The 19,918-nt window shown below is 41.9% G+C and overlaps 2 protein-coding genes across 2 annotated transcripts; both read right to left on the bottom strand.

Moving 5' to 3' along the window:
* Positions 1 to 2,391: 2,391 nt before the first annotated feature.
* LOC122624933 lies at positions 2,392 to 2,721 on the bottom strand. Its single transcript, XM_043804713.1, has one exon. It carries the CDS (start codon positions 2,719 to 2,721, stop codon positions 2,392 to 2,394), a length of 330 nt encoding a protein of 109 aa, XP_043660648.1.
* Positions 2,722 to 4,961: 2,240 nt separating this feature from the next.
* Positions 4,962 to 6,821, bottom strand: LOC122624934. Its single transcript, XM_043804714.1, has one exon. It carries the CDS (start codon positions 6,819 to 6,821, stop codon positions 4,962 to 4,964), a length of 1,860 nt encoding a protein of 619 aa, XP_043660649.1.
* Between the last annotated feature and the right edge of the window lie 13,097 nt (positions 6,822 to 19,918).

Genomic DNA, 19,918 nt, shown 5'->3' with positions numbered 1-19,918 from the left:
CATTATTATTATGGAAATTAATTTATTTTCTATCGGTAATATGAGGCCAAAGCCCAAATGGCAGCTACCTTTCGCTGGGCGAGGAGTGGAGAAGTTGCCTGGAGAGCTGGTTCTTATCGCAAACTGGCCAGCAGCCAGGAGCCCCCCTTTGAAAGAGCCCCCCCCATGGCCACTTATCCACCGAAATTGCAGTGCAGGCCCACTGCTTTCCTGCATTTCCAAATGCTTTTACTTTGTGTACTTCCCCCCGCTGCACTGCAACAAATGCGAGCAATGATTGCTTGAGATACAAGTAACTGGCATCTCACGGATGTCCGAATATTCTTGTATCTTCTGGGGCATAGAACTATAGAAACTTTTGCTTATAAGCTGAAGATCAGGGGGTATATCCCAATATTTAATTAGCAATTATTATTCGAGTGTGAGCCCACTGTGCGACCCACTGTCTGTCAACGGTTTGCGCTTTTGTTTGCCCAACACACAAAAGGCCAACGCTCACACATACATACATACTTTCACACAGATACAGCGCGCGCGTTTGTGTATGTGAAACCTTATTTTCTGCAAACGCATTGTGCTTGTAGCCATGTGTATGTGTGTGTGTGTGTGTGTGTGCAAGCACAAAGAATTCATAGAAGGCGCACTCATGTGCAACCCAACAAGGCAACAAAAGTCTCATTACTTTTACTTGGCAAATAATGAAGCCAACAACAAAACAGCCACACACACACGCACACACACACTTGCCAGCATATGTCGTTCTCAATGTGTGCGTGCATATGTGTGTGTCAATTTGACAATTGACTTCGGCTTACTAGCACACACTCAGCCATTCACGCTTCATTCATGAGGGCAGCAATTTGGATTTCGTGGTCTGAAGATTTTTCACAAGTGCATATACCATACTATTTACTTTCATCCATTTAATTAAATCGTTCTCTGCGTTTTTATGTCGAATTTCTCAGTAATTTACTAGCAAATGAGACAGTTTACTGCAGTAAATGCATATTTATTTTTCCATAAATGGAAAGGTACCTTCTGAGTGCTACACAAACTCGCACCCTTGACTTTACCCCTTTTTGATAAATAACTTGAATGAGTTTAGTTAATGGCGCCACCAGACATTTGCACAATCATTTTGCCCAATCATGCTGGCACTCAATTTAATTGATTTTAAAGTTTTACTACACCAGAAGCGAGGCCACAGTTTTCACCCGAGAAAGGGGCCAGAACAATGGCCCAAAGCAGATGCGTAACAGGTTGACCCACCTGGCCGAAAACCATCCACTCTCTGCCGAGTAGACCGCATTTAGACCCTTCCGCTAGCCTCAAAAAAAAAAGAAGAGGAAACCATAGAACACAAGTGCTGAGCAGAAATAAAAAGAAGAAAAATTAATAACAAAAACGAAACTCAGCAGCAACACAACGCGTCGCAAAGCTCTTCAAACTTTTGCAGGGGCGTGCGGCAAGGGGGCTTCAGCTCACTGGACTTCGGTTCGGTTTGGTTTGGTTGGGTTTGGTTTGGTTCGGTTCGGTCAGGCGGCTTTTGAGTGCTTTCCACCTGAGCACAAACTTAAGTGGCGAAACTTGATTAAAACCGCACACTCGCACACAAACACACTCACTCACACAAACACACACACACACACACACTGTAGGAGCCAGGGGCGTAGGACGGGATTTCAAGCCAAAAAGCCGAATGGGGCTAAAAGTTTGTGATACGGCTAAGGACAGGTCGGGGATTTAGTTGCGGTTATACACTCCACTGACGAAAAGTCAAAGTTGCACACATTTCATGCCGCACACTCCAGCCAAAAACAAGAGCGAATGCCATGGTCAAGTTTCCCGACTATCTGATACCCGTTACTTAGTGCTAGTGGTAGTGGAAACTGTATGCTTAATCTCAACTCTCTAGCCTCTATAGTTCTATAGAGAACTCGACGCTCATACGGACACACATACGGACAGACGGACAGATCATATGTATACCTGTTACATACTTTTCCACGAGTCTAGTATACCCTTTGGCCTACGAGTAACGGGTATAATAAAGGCCACTCTCTAGCCTCTATAGTTCCTGAGAACTCGACGCTCATACGGACAGATCAAGAATATATACACTTTATATACTTCCTTCTGCCTCCAACGACTCTAGTATACCCTTTTGCCCTACGACTAACGGGTATCATAAAGGCCACTCACAAATAACGTACCATAGTTAGTGTATTCAAGCCCTTTTTCAAAGTGGCTTAAGTCGCTGCCAAAATGCTGTGTTGTGATAATTCTAAAATAAATGCTTTTATAACCGCCAGCACAGTGATAAATTTGAAATCTTTCGTTTACATTTGTCGTTGCCTTTATTTATGATTTTCCCATTGCGTCGAAGGACGTCTACCAATTTCGATTGGCGGCAGCATCACTTTCAGGACCTGATGTCTTCCGATAATGGTGTTTCTCCTCGAAGGGCAGATCCAATGCGTATTCCTGCTGCTCTCTGAGCAAAGGATGCACTTCCGGATAGTCCACGAAGATGGGTGCGTACCTCTCAAACGAATCCTGGCCAATGTCGACGGGAAATCCATTGTCAGCTGGGCGAATATCATCGGGAAGCTGCTGATAATGTCTCAATGGTGGCAAGTAGGCATTTCCTGGCAATTCCGCGGCAAAACAGCAGACTGCAACCACAAGGATCAGAATCAGGATCAGAGAATGTTTCAGCATTTTAATGTCTTCGTCGGCGAGCTGCAACTGTGCTGCTACCCAAATGGCAGTTGTCTTTTATGGCAAAAATATCAAGGCCAAATGAAGTGCAGTTTTAGATATTCATTGGCTGTCAGACCTTGTGCCGAAATAAATATTTGGCAGCTCATTAGGCCCAGTTGTAAACTGTTTAAGATTCAAATTCACACTTTGACTCTTCGTTAGACATAATCGTATGCCGATCCTGATCTTCAGCGACGAGCCAAACCTTCGCGTTTCGCTCGTTATCTTGCATAAATTTCCCGATATTTCGGTCTGTGGAATACAGATACTGGTTTTTCTGTGGCTCCCATAGCTCTTATACCCGCAAGCAAAAAATGTGGGAACAAAAACCGACGCATCGCCCGACCGTCGACCATCGAATGTCGGATTTTTGAGACGCATGCGCCGTGGGCGTCTGAATGGCTGACGAATTACAGCGTTTCCCGCCAAACTCGCTGATGGAGGGCATCAGGGCATCCATCTGGCGACGGCTTTGTTTACCTTTGTTATCAGCTCTTATCACACGGCGTCTCACCGGTATCCACTGGGTGCCAAGTGCCCGCCCATTGGCTGGATATGTTCCTCTATTAAGGCAAATGGGTGAATACCACCACTCCCACAGTTAACAATTAAAATGCAATTAATTTGTCTATCTAATAAGCCCGAAAAAGCCATAACTGCAGACGGTGGTAACTGTTAGAACAGGAAAGAACATTTCATATTGGCAGAGTAACAAACTGCTGCTTACATAAAAAGCTGTTTGCCCAAGGAAAATATTAACAAAATATCTAAACATTTTACTAAATATTTGCGACATTTTTTGATAGAGCCAAAGAATGTTAACCCATCAAAAAGCTTATTCAAATTATTCCTATTCTTTGGTGCTAATAAAATGTAACAAAACTTTGCTATTTCTATTGTGTTTATTATTTTAAACCAAAATGGTCTAAAGTACGCTGACAGTGACTTATGACCTTGTAATTGAATTCTACGTGCTGACAACATTTGTTGCTCGCAGGCACTTTTGCGTACCCAAAAGGGTTAAGCTGGGCGGCGACCACGCCCACTCCCGATGCGGCCTGCAACACTTCCGGCATTTAAGCAAACAAAGTACGCAGCAACAGGGAAAGCACACGGTTGCAACCAGCCACTTGTGTTGCATTTGGAAACCTGTGTGCCCCCACTTTTCACAAGAGCTTTCATAAAAAATAATAATATTAATACTTCATTAATTTAATATTGAATAAATGTAATATTTAATAAATTTAATATTGAATAAATGTAATATTTAATAAATTGAATAATTAATACATTTAATATTTAATAAATGTAATATTTAATAAATTTTATATTTAATACATTTAATATTTAATAAATGTAATATTTAATAAATTGAATAATTAATACATTTAATATTTAATAAATGTAATATTTAATAAATTGAATAATTAATACATTTAATATTTAATAAATGTAATATTTAATAAATTGAATAATTAATACATTTAATATTTAATAAATGTAATATTTAATAAATTGAATATTTAATACATTTAATATTTAATAAATGTAATATTTAATCCATTTTATGTAAGTGTGTGCTTTAATTAATGTCACATTGTGCATCTTTATAAATAAAATGAAGTAAAATGTCCTGAAATATAAAACACACTCATACTTCTTAGGGAAATTTGTACAATTAAACTTACTCTAACAAAGTTCCATATAAATTCAATAACTATTTTCAACACAGTTTTCAGTTGTGGTGCTATTCACTGGCCCGCTGCTGTACGTATGTACCTATGTATGTTGTACATATCTATTACCCCTCTTATGCTGCCACATGTGGAAGGCAGCAAGTGCGGCCATGTAGGCTAATGAGTTGGTTTGCCGTGTCGGCCGTGTCTTGTTTTTGTCCTACTATGTCCTACCTATTTTTACCTCCCGAAAACTCCCCTTTTTTGATTTTGTTGCCTTGTTGCTGTTGCTGTTGTTGCTCTTTATATGCCGCCTAACGAGGATTTTCCATTGTCTTCTGATGCCACCAGCAAAATGCCAGCGGCAGTTGCACAAATGGAAATGGAAGTTTTCGAGTAAATAGATTAGGTAACCACTTACACTTGTGTATATCATGTAATTATATTTTTAAATTAATGAAAAAAAGCATATATGTAAGTAAATATTATATATAATTTCTGATATTAAGTATATAGGATTAACTATTCAAAGAACCTCCGCAGCCAGTTGATCCGCTGACTGAGCAGCTCCAGGATGAAAGCCACCACGGCGGCGGACAGCCAAATGGCAGAGACGTAGTAGAGGCCGCAGAAGGAGTCCAGGGGAATGGGCGACACCTCGTAGTCCTCCTCGTAGGGCTGCCTGTACTGGCTGGCATCGAATTCGCGCACCAAATACCCAATAATGCCGGCGGACAGCAGCTGTTTGATTTTGCGATCGAAGGCGAACTTCAGCAGCGAGTAGCGGCGCAAATAGATGACCATTTGGTAGAGGAAGATGTGCTCCTTGATGTGGGTCAAGCGACTGGTGCTCCAGTGCATCATGTTGTACGAGGCCATGGTGGCGATCAGCGAGGTGGTCGTGAACTTGCCCTCCTTGCCCAATCCCTGGATATAATCGAAACGATCCTTGGAACCATTCCTGGTGAGCACAGTCAACTCGCGCGGATAGTAGTCGAGATACTCCTGATTGATGAGCGTGTAGTTGGCGCGGATTAACTCCGCTATTTCGGTGGGCAGGGGCTTGTGGTAGGGCAGTCGAAAGGAGTCGAACAGCTTGCCCTGGTAAACGACCCGCAGGACGAGGACCAGCAGCAGCCAGCCTGCATACAGGATGCGAGTGCGTACACATCTGGGCAGGCTCCTGGCCTCCAGCGGATTGCCCACCAGCGTGGTGAGCACGTGTAGCGCATGACAGGTCGAATCGGACTGCCCACAAACGAGTCGATTTCGCAACCAGATCACCAGAATCAACAGGACACTGGAAGCCACCAGGGCCAGCCAAACGGGCAGGGAAAACGGCACCACCAACTGGGCCACGGCGCCAAACTGCGAACTCATGTGCATGATGAAGACCATGGAGCTCTGGTGGTAGGAGCTCGTGAAGGAGAAGTGCGATCGGTGCTGATGCGAACCACTCATGGCGCCGATCAGTATGGATGAGTTGCTGTAGATCACCTGGTCGAAGCAGCCACTGCAGCCATCCTTGATGTCCAGCGACAGGCACTTGTCGCACGGCTCCTCGAGCAGAATGCGAAAGTGAAAGATGTGCGCCAGCAGCTTGATGAGCTCTCCATCGATGCCGCTCAGTCGCTCCACCTCGGCCCGCTCCTCGGGATCACTCGAGTTGCCGTTGAAGAGGACGAACGGCGCCAATGGATACCAGCTGACCCGCAGCGGACAGCCGGACAGGCTGAGGTCGCGATTGAAGGACCTGGCCTGGTGGCCATGCCGGAATAGTCCATTCTCAAAGACGTCTATCAGCTCCAGATTGACACTGAGGTCGCAGTTCATGTTGAACATGCGATAGCCGTAGACCAGGACCACGCCGTCCGGCTTCTCGGTTAGCATGACCACGTTGGCCGTGTGGAAGCGGACGCAGCTCCTGGATATATCGCGGAGCACCTGAAGCCGCTCGGCTCGCGAGGACAGGCGACGTGTCAGCAGGATGAGGAAGCTGAACTCCCGCGTGGACTGGACATCCGTATCCGTAAAGTGAAAGCTCAGTGTGTTGAAGGCCTGCGCGGAATTGACCAGAAATACCACATAGCTGGCTGGGATGGCGTCGGGTGGTTTCTGGAACGTGCGCAGTGCCATCTCTGAGCCCATCGTCCGGAGGATGGTGCTCATCAGCTGCTCCTGCCGGTGATCCCGCTGGCCAGCATCCAGCGTTAGATCCATCACGGCCAGCGTGCTCTGCGAGGGGCTAACCTGCTCGGCCAGGATCTGCAGGGCAGCTGCCACCAGCGGCGTCGTCGCCTCCGGCTGCGGCGGATGCAGTGCACCCAGTGCACCCATTGCCAGGCATCGCAGTGCCAGCAGCAGCCACAGTTGGTGCAGCATTTGAAGCGCCACTGTTGCGAGCTCACAAGTAAATGCGCTGTCTAATTTGCCTAATGAAGCCAGTCAAGTCTTCAGTTCATTGTGTTTCATTAATGCCAAGTTGGGCACTTTCGCCTCGATCTAATCTATGATATCGCCACATCCAATTAGTTTAATGTATGTCATATTTTAAAACGTAATATTTCTACGCACTGAGTGCTTGGTAATCAGGCAGCAGCAATCATCGCCATCGCCGGAGTGGCCTCAATCCCGAGAACTGTGTAAAACGCAATGCAAGTGCAAACCAAAAGCCAATTCAACTGTTTTTCTTTTTTTGGTGTTTTTTTGAGTGCTTTTTTGTGTGCTTTTTTGTGTTGACCACAAGTGCGGGCAAGTGGGGCAAAGGATAAGGACAAGGATAAGGGGTATTCCCCCGGCTAGGAGCAGTTTTTATTTATCTTTGTGGCAAGTAGTTACCGCACTGGATCCACCGAGAATGCAAAGCAAATGCAGCATACATATCTCTGTGGCTTGTTAGTCCAAGCGAAAGGAGGCGCTGCCACGCCCCTCGGGCCCCCAACCCGCTGTCCGCACTTCACGCCCATCTGGCGCGCATAAAAATTAAAAATTTCATTAAATTCACAAAAATGCTTGAAGTGGAAAAATGTAATATCCTTTGGGCACAAAGGATGTGCATATAAATGCAAATGCGGTACTGTTGCCCGGGCAAAAGCGAAGCGATATGTCCGAAACGCCCACTCAACGCCGGAGCCACGCCCCCGCCCCCCTCCCAACACCGCCCACGCCAGCTGCATGCATGAATGCACACAGTGCACTGGGAGAAAAATGTACAAGTATGATTGCAGTTCAGCTTTAGTTAAAAATATCGCTGATTTGTTATTATTACTCCTAATTTTATTTTAAAATAAATTTATATTTCAATGCAAATAGATGCAATTTTGTACTTGCACACAGTACACTGGGAGAAAAATGTATAAGTATGTTTTAAGTTACCGCTTAGTTATAAATATAACTGATTTGTTATTATGATTCCCAATTTTATTTTAGAAGAAATTGATATTTCAATTAAAGATACAAATAGATACATTAATTTTTCACATGCACACAGTACACTGAAAGAGGTATTTATAAGTATGATTGAAGTTAAGCTTTATTATTAAGATGTATTATTATTATTCCCAATTGTATTTAAGTATAAATTGATGCTCCATGTAAAGAGCTCTGCAAATAGATAGATTATTTCTCACAGTGTCCTGGAGATCCAGGCAACTTTTCACATGCTCGCTTATCTCCGCCCGACTCCCCTTCCCCCCTTTCCCCTCCCCTGCTGTAGACTTCCACCACGATCCCACCCATTACCTATGTATGTATGCAATTAGTGGGCGACTTTTATAAACAAAGCGATAAAGAAGCAAAGGGAAAAGGGGAAAGGGGGAAAAGGGAAAGCGGAAAAACGGGAAGGGAATATGAGATGCAAAACGATATTTAAGAAAATCCCGGCTGGGGCGCCGAGTCCTTCTGCAAAGCCACATGGCTCGAGTGACTCTCGTGGAAAAACTTTGCCGCTTTTCATTTGCCTAATAAGACGTCATCAGATTGGGCCAATCGAGGAGAAAGTGCGCAAAGTTGGCACTGGAGAAAGAGTAAGGAGCACAGAGTAAAGAGTACAGAGTAAAGAGTACAGAGCAAAGTGCAAAGAGCAAGGAGCAGGGACCATAACCATATGCCAGGCAAGCGACAAAAGTTCGAAAATTAAAAGTTTTCCAAAAAGTATGCAAAAGTCACTGGCGAAAAGGAGTGCTGTGTAGTGGATGGCAAATGGGAAATGGAAAAGTATGGTGGTGGTGGTAAGGCAGCTACGGAAAATTGCACATACATGTATGTACATATGTGTATGTAATTATGCTGCTTGTTAGCAGTTACATATAACCCATTTTCGTGCCTCATTTCATTTCATTTTCTTGATTTGACTTAACCTTTATATATATATACATATCTATATCTATATATATCTATTGTTCTATTTCAAAACTATGCAACACGATTAGGGCAAGACAAAAATTACCAATCATGGGTCCAATTAAATTACTGCCCAGGGGCAAAACACAAGACACAAGACCCCATTTTCCATACCCCTTCCATAGTTTCCTTAAGTTTGGCGAAAGTTCAAGCTTGGTCTGCGCATAAATTAAAAATGACAAGGATATGCCAGGATATGCTGGGTGGGTGGACTGGCGTCGTGTAGCCGAGAAGGCAACAAGTTGCAACTTAACGTTGCCCACATCTTGCCGCACTCTCCACACTCCCCTTAAACCCCCCACCCCCCCTCGTGGCATATGAAACATGAGCACACGCCCACGCCCCCGCCCCCCTGAGAAATTCTACGAATTCAGCGAAAAGTATTTTCCACCTTTAAACATGAATGTGGATGTGGATGTGAAGGTGAGGCTGGGCTGGGCACAAAAAAAATGGAGGGAAATGATTTATGAATGCAAAAACTTTTCGGACCAACTTTGTACGGCCGTTTTGACTTCGTGTGTGTGAGTGTGTAGGTGTGTGTGTGTGTGGGGGGGAAAATCCTCATGTTACACATGGTGGATGGGAGGGAGGGGGATAGAGACACGACCGCCCGCTTAATGGAATTATAAAAATGTTAACTTCAGCAGAAATTCAAACAGCGCCGCACTCCATTCTTCGCCCAGCAGCTCCTTTCATGAGTTCGACATGTGTGGGCAACTAACCTTTTTCCTACTCAGTTATAATTTTGTTTAACATTTAAAGTGGCTTTGTTTGTGAACCTTAAAATACAAACAAAAATGGAAAAAAATGAAAATTGTGCACCGCAAACGATTGAAAATATTTGTATAGACACGAAATTAAAAACAAAGCAAGAAAAAACGAAGCCTCCCAAAGAAGTGGAAACATTTCAACGTCAGCAGCAGGCGGCCTTTGGCTAGCAGGCTAATATTATATATATACATCAGATATATATAATATATATATAGAGATATAGCCATAGATGAGCAGACATATGGGTATTTGTGGCTAGGGCAATCCAATATACTTTTCAAAGCAAACACGAACACAACTTGAGGCTGCCACAAGGCCGATGGATGTAGAAGTAGAAGTAGAAGTAGAAGCAGCAGAAGAAGAAGGGCTGACACTTGAACCCACAGCCGGGAAAACACCACCCACATAAGCATCCATCTAACCACCACCCACCACCCAGCACCCACCACCCCCCTGCAGCAGCAGCAGTCAGCCAATTTCAAGCCAAGTCCTGGAAATGGACCAACTTGTAGTCCTGCAGCTGCACTTGCAAACAGACTTAAAGTCGAAATATATAAAACTAAATGAAAATTGCCAAACAAAAACTGCTTATAAATGGATTAACTAATATAGAAATTAAGTAATTGGATTCATGAACTCACCAGAAATATAGGTGAACAATTGCAGCCATTGAGTAGATTTCTCGCAGTGCATCCGCTGCTCCTGATGATGTGTCTTATCTTGTCCTGCAGTGGCTGAGCGATGCCAGCGCATCCTGGAAGCTTTTTATCTTGGCGTCATGTTGATGTTTGTCGGAAACTTGATTATTTTCATCTCGCTTTTTTCGCCAGCGCCAAACACACATGTCGAGGAATCGCCGGCCCATGTTGCTCCCACTCGGAAGATGTTTTTTTGGATGTGGATGTGGATGTGGATGTGGATGCTACTGCTGCCCGCGGCAGACAACCAGGAAGGCCAGGAAGCGGACTGGGATTAGCTCTCTCACTCTGCTCAACTCCAAGCCAACCAAAAGAAATATATATATATGTATATAGAAAGATGTATGTGTAACTTACATATACGTGTGTGGCCAAATATTGAAAATGAAGAGTTTTTCCGCCGCTGTAAATGCACCTTTAACTCGGCACACGGGGCCACAAGGACTCGGTTACAGGTTGTGTTTCTTTTTTGTGCCTTGTTTTTCTTTTTTTTGCATCCTTACAGTTGTTGTTGTTGACAAACAAGGAGCGCATAAGTAGAATAAGTTGTAATAAGAGCAGTTAACAACATGAGTGAAGTCAAGGCGAGCGCACAGCGGGCAGAAAGCCAAGACACCTGAAAGTCACGGAATGAACGTGGCTGCTACAGTGGGTACACGACATGAACAACCTGGCCAAAAACTAGCCACAATTTCGCTTACATTACTTACATCAAATTGAAACACAAAAAGGTACATTGCAAACATAGCGTGCTAAATTAATTCAACAACAAATGAAAATATTCTAAAGAAATCATATTGGCTATGAGCCAATGCATCGCCACCATCTAAAGCCCATTAGGGCAGGCTTCACTGTACGGATGGGGCACGGGCGGACACGCTCCTGACAACTGACAACTCCTTTAAAATGTAGTTACTGTTGTTATTATTCAACCTTAATGAACTTAACAAGCTCGCACAGCGACGGGCCAAAAGGACGAAGGACGAGGCGGCAGCAGGACGACGACTGTTGGACACAGGAGTGCCGCCCACAGCCCACTGCCCCCTCTCACACACACACACCCACACACTTGCAGACACCCACAGCCAGACAGAAGGACAGACAAACGAACAAGTCAAACAAAGGGGTGGCAGAATGGTTTTGGGTGGTATTTGGCTAGTAAGTACGTATGTTGCATGTTGCTTGCGGGGCACATACGCCCATCGTGTGTGCCATGTTCATGTCGCAAGAAATTTCCCAGCTCTCGATGGCGCAGGGTCACGTAACTCAAATAAAGCGCCAAAGCCACCAGCCGCAAAAAAAAAATCAAAAAAAAAGAAAACTTAAAAAAAAAAACCAAAGACAAAGGCAAAGAAAGAAGCCTGCTCCTTGTGCATTTTGGCAATGTCGAAAGTGAGCAGAAATTAAAAATGCTTTACAAATATTGAGAGAACGAGGCCTGAGCTCAAGAAGCCGCTCAACACAATTTGAGTTCAATTTCAATTTCAATTTGCGTGAACATTGCACATCCAGTGATACTTTGACTTTAACCATGCGATGATAATACAAGTTGTTGCTTTACTATGCAATCGTAAGTTGAATTCAAATGCTAAACAAAAAATTACTTATTACTTAACAAAAAAGTAACCAAGTAGCATAGTTATAGTATATATATTTATATATATATATATGTTCTAGAAAACTTGTTCTACATCTTATTATTATTAAGCATTTTATATAATGAATATGCTAACAACAAAGAATATTAAGAATATTGCATATAATGAAAACTAGAGTATGCAAAAAATGTATCAATTTACTAGTCTAAAGAGTTTTTTTTTTATTTTTTGTATTTATTTTCATTTTCATTAGAAAAGTGCAAATAAAAATTTACTATAACTTAATGGGAGTCTTATGTCTAGACTATATTTACATGTATCTTAACACAGATCTTAAACTTTAAGAGTATATTTCATAGATTCAAATGACTTACTTATTTTTCGCCCAACCGCTCAAAACCAAGTAAACAAAGTACTCATACTTCGTACTAATAAAATGCCCATAGCTGTTCCCAGTATTTTTCAGTCTTATACTTGAAATGCTTAAAACGAGCTGCCTTCGTGGAAATGCCAGCAGTCGCTGGCTGGCACTCAAAGATGCCGGTTCAGTATTCTTTTTGGGAAAAATATATTCAAAAATATGCGATGTTTCATGGAAATTAGAGTAAACAGCATAGAATCATATTTATAAAATGTATTACAATTTTACCAAATTTAGTAATAGGCAGATTATAGTTAATAAATTGAAGCAACTTAGGTTCAAAATAAAGATATATTTTCTTTACGAGAGTAAATTAAGTGACATCATTAATGTTTCGAATGTTGTGCAGCACACTGTTAGTTAAATTACCACCTCATCAAAGGGAAATTCCTCTTCCGAAAATGATCAATATTCCATTAACAACATCTAGCATTTGCATCCAGCAATTGCTTGGGCTTCGGGTCTGAATATTTGCAATAATTTCAATCGATTCCCAAACGAACTCCATCGCACTTGATTATATATTAACGCAGCTTGAGTTCGAGAATTGAGCCAGGGAGTTGTGAATTGCGGTTGAGGGGGGGGATTCTGGATTCTGGATTTCTCGGTTCACATTTCAATTTCATTTAGTATGCCAGTTTCCATTTTTGCCATGGCTGCCACTGCAACTGCAACTGCAACAGCAATTGCATTGAGTTTTATGGCCGCGAGCCATTTTAGTGTTATTAAATTTATTTATTGAAAACGCCACACGGTCCCCGATCGAAGGGTTTTATGTTTAGGTCATCGATATGCAAATTGATTGACAAAAACACTCTAGTTAACAACACACTCCACTCTCCCTTGCAGTTTTATTTACACTGAATGCTGGTTGCAGGATGCTGTTTGCTGGGCGATGGGCGAAGGTCCTCGTCCATTTGACATAATTAATTGTGGCACGAACAATTGCGGGGCGAGACAGCGAGCTGCACAATAAGGATATACATTTTAATTAAAGCACCTCGAGCAACTAATTACATTGCCAGAATGCCGTGTAGTGTGAGTGTGTGTGTGCGTTTAAGTGTGAGTGTGAGGCCGAAATGTCCTTGAGCACCTGTATCCGTGTGCGGTTGTCCGCAGACTATTGTGTGTGAGTGTGAGTGTGTGTGTAGGAGAAAGTGAGTGCGCCACTTGATTCATGGGCTGGCAAATTGAATGCCAAAATTCTTAGCATACTTTTCAGCGCGCCGCAACTCACGAGTGGCCACAAAAGGGTTAAGAACGCGGTTAGCTTCCTGGCGTTCATGTGGATTATTGATCGCTGGAAAGGTGCAACCTATTTCGGCACATCATTAGTTAAATATTTGAATTATATAAATAAATATATAAATAAAACATTACTCCAGAAATAAACACTTAAATCATATTCAAGGTAGCTTATAAATAGCAAACATTTTTATTTTGGTTTTTTTTAGCACAATTGCTGATGGCAACAATTTAGCACCTTCTGCCGCCTCGCCGAATAATCGCAGTCTATCATCGCCGTCGAACAAAAAAGAACTTCGCGAAAACTTTCAGTTACTCAGTCTGTCAGTTCATCAGTCTGCCTTCCCTGTGTATGTGTGTGTGTGTGTGTGCTAGTGGGTATGAGTGTGCTGGAGTCAGACAGTGTCAGACATAAATAAAATGCAAGACGGCGGGCGGCAGTCGGAGGCACAACGCTGACAGGTTAATGTCAAATCGCCCAGCCAAAACCGAAAAGCCAACAGAAAAAACAACTAAGCAAAAACACTGGAGGGGGGCAAGGCGTACCGACACTCTAAATACCCAGTAAAACTGATTAAAATTACACATCTGTGTGAAGAAAGAGCCAAATAATTTATATGACAGCTGTAATTATTTTACCATTTAAATGCTTTTTAAAATAAAACTGCTTAATGACTTGTGCACAAAAATGCCTTTTTTTACAGGGTAAGCAAAACCAAAAGGGTGGCGGGTGATAAGTGAAGAAAATGACAAAAAAAAAATAATGAAAACACACACACACACAGAGAAAAACAAAGCGGCAAAGTTTTTTTCGTCAACGGCAGAGGAGGAGAAAAACTCTGGCTGGCTGGAAAAGCGACTCTGAAGCCGTCAACTGACAGTTATGAGAAAAAGTAAAGCTGACGAAGACATCAGCGGGGCAAATTTGTTTAGTCTTAGTCGCTTTGCCGCCCAACTTTTCCGCCCACAGCCCACATTTCGTCCTTCGTCGTTCGTCCTTAGCCCGCATGCCATTTTGGTAATGATGGCTTAAAGGACGCCCGCTGCGACAATGTGTTTGTTTTTGCCTGGCACTGGAAAAGCGTGGAAAATCGTGGAGTGGAAACTCAGTGGGTGGCAGTGGGTGGCAATGGAGGAGCGACCTTCGCGAGGACGCGCCGTTAACAGAGCATGTCGTGGCTTTGCTTTCGGTGGGGATTTTGGCCAAAAAGGGGCCAGGGTGTCAACCGCTAAAAGGGCGTTAAGTGTTTTATTTACCCTCAAAATATAATTTATATTGTGGCTGCGATATGTGTGAGTGTGTGTGTGTGAGAGAGAGCGAGAGAGAGACTACAAAAAAAGAGAGATAGCGACAGCGAAGAGGATTTGCTGTGAAGTGATTTAAATTTTAAGTACTTTTTGCATTTGTGTTTTGTGGAGTATTTACCACCCCATCCCCCCCACAAAAAGGCTTCCATCATTCCATGTTTCTCTCTTACTGATTACTTTTCTCATTTTGCAAATTGACTTGATGACATTTTCGGGTAATTTACACAATTCTGCTTATCCGTTTACCCAAAGCGACCTTTTCTTTTTTGTGGATTTTATTTTATTTTTTCCCGAGGCCATCGAATCTTAATCGTTTATCTGAAGCATAAGCGCTCTATTAACGAGCTGCGATTTTACAAAAAAGCAAGTCTCTCTTCTCTTTTCAATTTATAGCAAGTGAATTTGGTGTAATAAACGTGTTAATAGCTAATTAGCTGCACTTTAATAATAGCAAAGGGGAGGGAGTTGAAAAAGTGGAAATGAGCCCAACCAATTATTTCGAAAATAGAAGCAAACAACTGCGTTCGCACCGAAAATGTGTTGAGCATTAATTTAATGTCACATTTAAACGGGGGATCCCAATTTTGCCGCCCCCTTTTTTGTCAGGGGCGTCGCGACATTTTGCGGGTGGCGCTTTGGCAAGTAAATTAAAATATTTTAATGAGTACAATTTATCACGCGCCAGCGGCTTTGGCAGCGCAGTTTAAAGTGTTTCCCGGTGGCTTTGTCCTTCGTCCTCCGTCCTCCATCCTTCGTCCTTCATCCTTCGGCATCCCTTTAGCCCTTCCCTGTTTCTTTTTTGTTTGTTTTTTTGGTTGAATGCCGGAGTTTGGCAACTTGTTGCGACATTTAATTATTGGTGACAGTATAATCAAGTAAACTCGGCAAGAATTTCAATTTCATTTAATGGTTTAACACATTTCCCAGGCTTTTCTCGGGGTTAAGCCTCAAGTGTCATGTAAACGACGTTAAACGGGTGCCGGAAACGGTTGAAACCCACAAAAAGGGTTTAACTTTAAGCATTATCCTTATCCCAGCCATGTTCCTGTTCGCTGTTCTGTTCACTTGTGTCCTTTTACTCTTTGGCTTGCTTATCGCTGAACAATTAGAAGGGAAAAACGGAAGAAAAGCACAGCAATAAGCATAAACATGATGTCAAAGACAATTATTAGGGTTTTATGGATTTAAATGGCTTGTGTAATCGCCTGGTGGTTAAGTTGTGAGTTTGGCACTATGAGAATTGAAACAAGAGGGAACGCTATTGTAGTTCCTGAGATCTCGACGTTCATACGGACAGACGGACGGACAGACGGACAGACGGACAGACGGACGGACAGACGAACGGACAGACGTACGGACAGACGGACATGGTCAGATCGATTCGACTATTGATCCTGATCAAGATTATATATACTTTATATCGTCGGAAGCGCTTCCTTCTGCCTGCTACATACTTTGCAACGAATCTAGTATACCCTTTTACTCTACGAGAAACGGGTATAAAAATGGAAATGCAAATGGAAATGGAAAAAATGGCATTTTGTGTAGCTCAGCATGCAAAGTGCTGTAAAAATGCCAACTATGCACATGTGTTTTCCAATTTGGAAAACAATTAGAGCTCAAAGATCCGCGACTTGATATTATTTCGACCCAAACCCACATCCAATACTTCACTTTTGCTTGCTATTTCAACCGCTCTTTGGCTTCAATCAAATTTGATGCCTTTCTTTGGCCTTTTGACGGCTGCTGCCTATAAATTGCCATATGAAAATGCAATTGGCTTTCCCACTGATTTCATTTGCTACCCACTAAACAAAAAATGGGAAATATCGTGAGCATGGAAAAACCGGGAGTAGAAGTGTAGTAGTGAAGTTGAAATTGCATTTGGCCCACAGAGCTTTGAAGTGTGGCGCCAACTGCGCTGATTAGATAAGCAAAAGCGAATAAAAACAAAACAAAGCAAAACAGGGAAAATAAAACAAAAAACATAGTTGAACAAAAAGAAAATATGTACTTGTATATATATATTTATTAAAATACCCTGTGGGTGCTGCAGGCATCTCACTCTCGCAGTTGTTGACTGCTGCAACTTTGGCTTACAAATTGTTTTTTAGTTGGCACAACTTTTAATTTGGTTATGGTGTGAAAATGTTTGTTTTCTCCATCTTTCTACTATTTCTTCCTTTTTTTTTCGTGTTTTGCCCGCATTTTGATGAAGTTTGTGGTGCAAATTAATTTGCATTTTCACTCCAGCTACGTATATATGTACATACATACATATGTATGTACGAGTATATACAAATGTTTGTATAAACAACTTTGATACGGCGACTTTTTCAATTAGCGCAGCACAACGGAGTTTTCCCATTGCGTGACCGCCGGCAATTAGAGGGCAATTAATAATGCCTTGCTTACATGTCCGGCGACACTGGACATTAATCAAATACAAATCAATTTTCATATCAGATGGCCGCGGCACTTAGGCTCAAGTGCTATCAATCTAACCATCTATCCAGTATACTTTCACTATATATATCTAGACTGCACGAAACGAAAGGCGATATTCGTTTCATAAATGTAATAAAAAACCTTAAAAGCCTCACACACACACACACACGTCACAGGCAATTCGATTTCAGGGGCGGAAAATACAGAAAAAAGCATTTCATAACCATAACTGAATGACAATTATCGGGCCTATTTACTGGGCCTCTAAAAGCCAACTGGAAGTGGGTCGAATCCATCTTGCCATCTATCATGCCACCAACAACAATTCAATTTGCTTGACGTCCTAAATGGCTTTGACTTTGGCTTTCCCATTGGCTTTCCCTTTGGCTTTCCCTTTGGCTTTTCCTTGGCTTTCCCATTGGCCTGGGCACTTTTTGTCTTTCTGTTTGAAGGGTCACATGATATGTCGTCTAGTTCGGATCAAGTTTTACTCCCGTTGCGTCTCGCTTTGTTTCCCGCTTACTTTGTGTGTTGGCTTGGCAAAACTTTCGCATTGATAAGTGAACCCACAGCGAGTACACTCGCAAAAAACACTAGCTACTACCCTTGTAAGGCTTATCTAAAAGTACTGATATTTTGTTAAGAAACTAAACAGTTTGGCTCAGTGCACGAATGGAATGGATCTGTGTTAGTTACTTTCCAGCATTCCCACGCACTTTCCATCGCCTTCTCTGCGGCGTAATGAAAAGTTTTGGCGTAATGAAATAAGCCAAAGTTTTTGCAGCTTTCAATAATAACTGTAAAAGTAACTAGCCAAAGTTTCGGAAAAGAATGGGAAATGGCCAAGCAGAAGAGGAGAATCCAAGGCTGATAAACTTTTTCACGTGCGATTGTCTATGTGTGTGTGTGTGTGAGGGCATTTCCCATTCGATTTTTCCTTTTTTGTGTCAACTCAAGCCGCCCTATCAATGTGATTATGAAGTGACGACTAATGTGTCTACTTGAGTGCACTTCGATGTGGTTGGGGGGAAAACCGAAAATACAGATACAAAATGGAACATATTTTGAGATTTGAAACAAGCGACACTTCACTGAATAAACAAATAAGCACTGTGTCTTAATTCATTAAGTTACTATTAAGTTACTATTAAATTACTATTAAATTACTATTAAATTACTATTAAATTACTATTAAGTTACTAATAAGTTACTTAATTAATTACTATAAAGATACTATGGAGTTACTATTAAATTGCTATTAAATTACTATTAAGTTACAATTTAGATACTATTAAGTTACTATTAAGTTACTATTAAGTTTCTATTAAGTTACTATCAAGTTACTATTAAGTTACTATTAAGTTACTATTAGGTTACTATTAAGTTACTATTAAGTTACTATTAAGTTACTATTAAGTTACTATTAAGTTACTATTAAGTTACTATTAAGTTACTATTAAGTTACTATTAAGTTACTATTAAGTTACTATTAAGTTACTATTAAGTTACTATTAAGTTACCATTAAATAACTATTAAGTTACTATTTAGTTACTATTAAGTTACTATTAAGTTACTATTAAGTTACTATTATTTTACTATTAAGTTACTATTAAATTACTATTAAGTTAGTATTAAATTACTATTAAGTTACTATTAAGTTATTACACTACCCGTTAATCTCGCCTACGTTCCTTCCTCTCGGCTTTCCCGATTCATTTGATTACCACGAATTATGTTCAGGCCATTGAAGAAGTCATTGAAAAGTAAACATCGGCCACATAATAACAATTAATCATAATTAAAGCTCCGAATGATACAAATTTAATGCGAGCGGAAATGGGCTTTGAGGGGAGGGGGGTGGGAAAACTGGCGTAGGGTCTGGCCCAAAGCTCCTTGTAAGTGGAAAATCCTTATCCATTGGCCGACTTTAGCCAACTGACCCATTGACTGTCGACTGGTGGCGCACGCCAAGTAAGAACACTGAGAAAAAACTAAGTCACAGCGATGCATTACCTAACTTAATCGAAGGGAAAATCTAGTCTAGTTTTCCGACTATAAAAAATCTTAGAAAGTGGCTTAAATTCAAAATGTTCTGATTTATTTAATAAATTAAACAAAACAGTAGGGCATATGGCTATGCGGTTTCTTAGCTACAAAAAACTCAACTTTCAGCACAACTTTTAAGACATTTAAGCTGCAGTTATTGTTTTCAGTGTACTTGTGACCTGGCAAAGCCCTCACCTCCCGCAAACTGACCGCAACGTTAATCAGGCGTTAAATTAACGCACTCATTAGCACAAATTACAAATTGAGCTGCAAGGCAGAGGACAAAGTGCCGTGCCAAAGGGCATGTCCTGAAGGAGGCGTGGCAGGGCCAGGGGTGCCGTGCTTGGTGCGGGGAAGCCTGATTCCAGCTAAGCCAGGTGCTCAGCATAAATCACTTAATAATCAAGTGCAGCCCATTTAATTGGCTTGCCGCTGGAGCGAAAGCGGGGCTGTCCGTTGTCCGCTGTCCGTTGTCCGTTGCCTGCGAGCAATTAATTATTTCATTATGCTGGCTGACAAAAGCTGCCCCGCCCCTTGCGCCC

The sequence above is a fragment of the Drosophila teissieri genome, chromosome X (genome assembly GCF_016746235.2).
Source record: "Drosophila teissieri strain GT53w chromosome X, Prin_Dtei_1.1, whole genome shotgun sequence".
NCBI classification, from domain to species: domain Eukaryota; kingdom Metazoa; phylum Arthropoda; class Insecta; order Diptera; family Drosophilidae; genus Drosophila; species Drosophila teissieri.
This window is presented reverse-complemented; position numbering and strand designations above follow the sequence as displayed.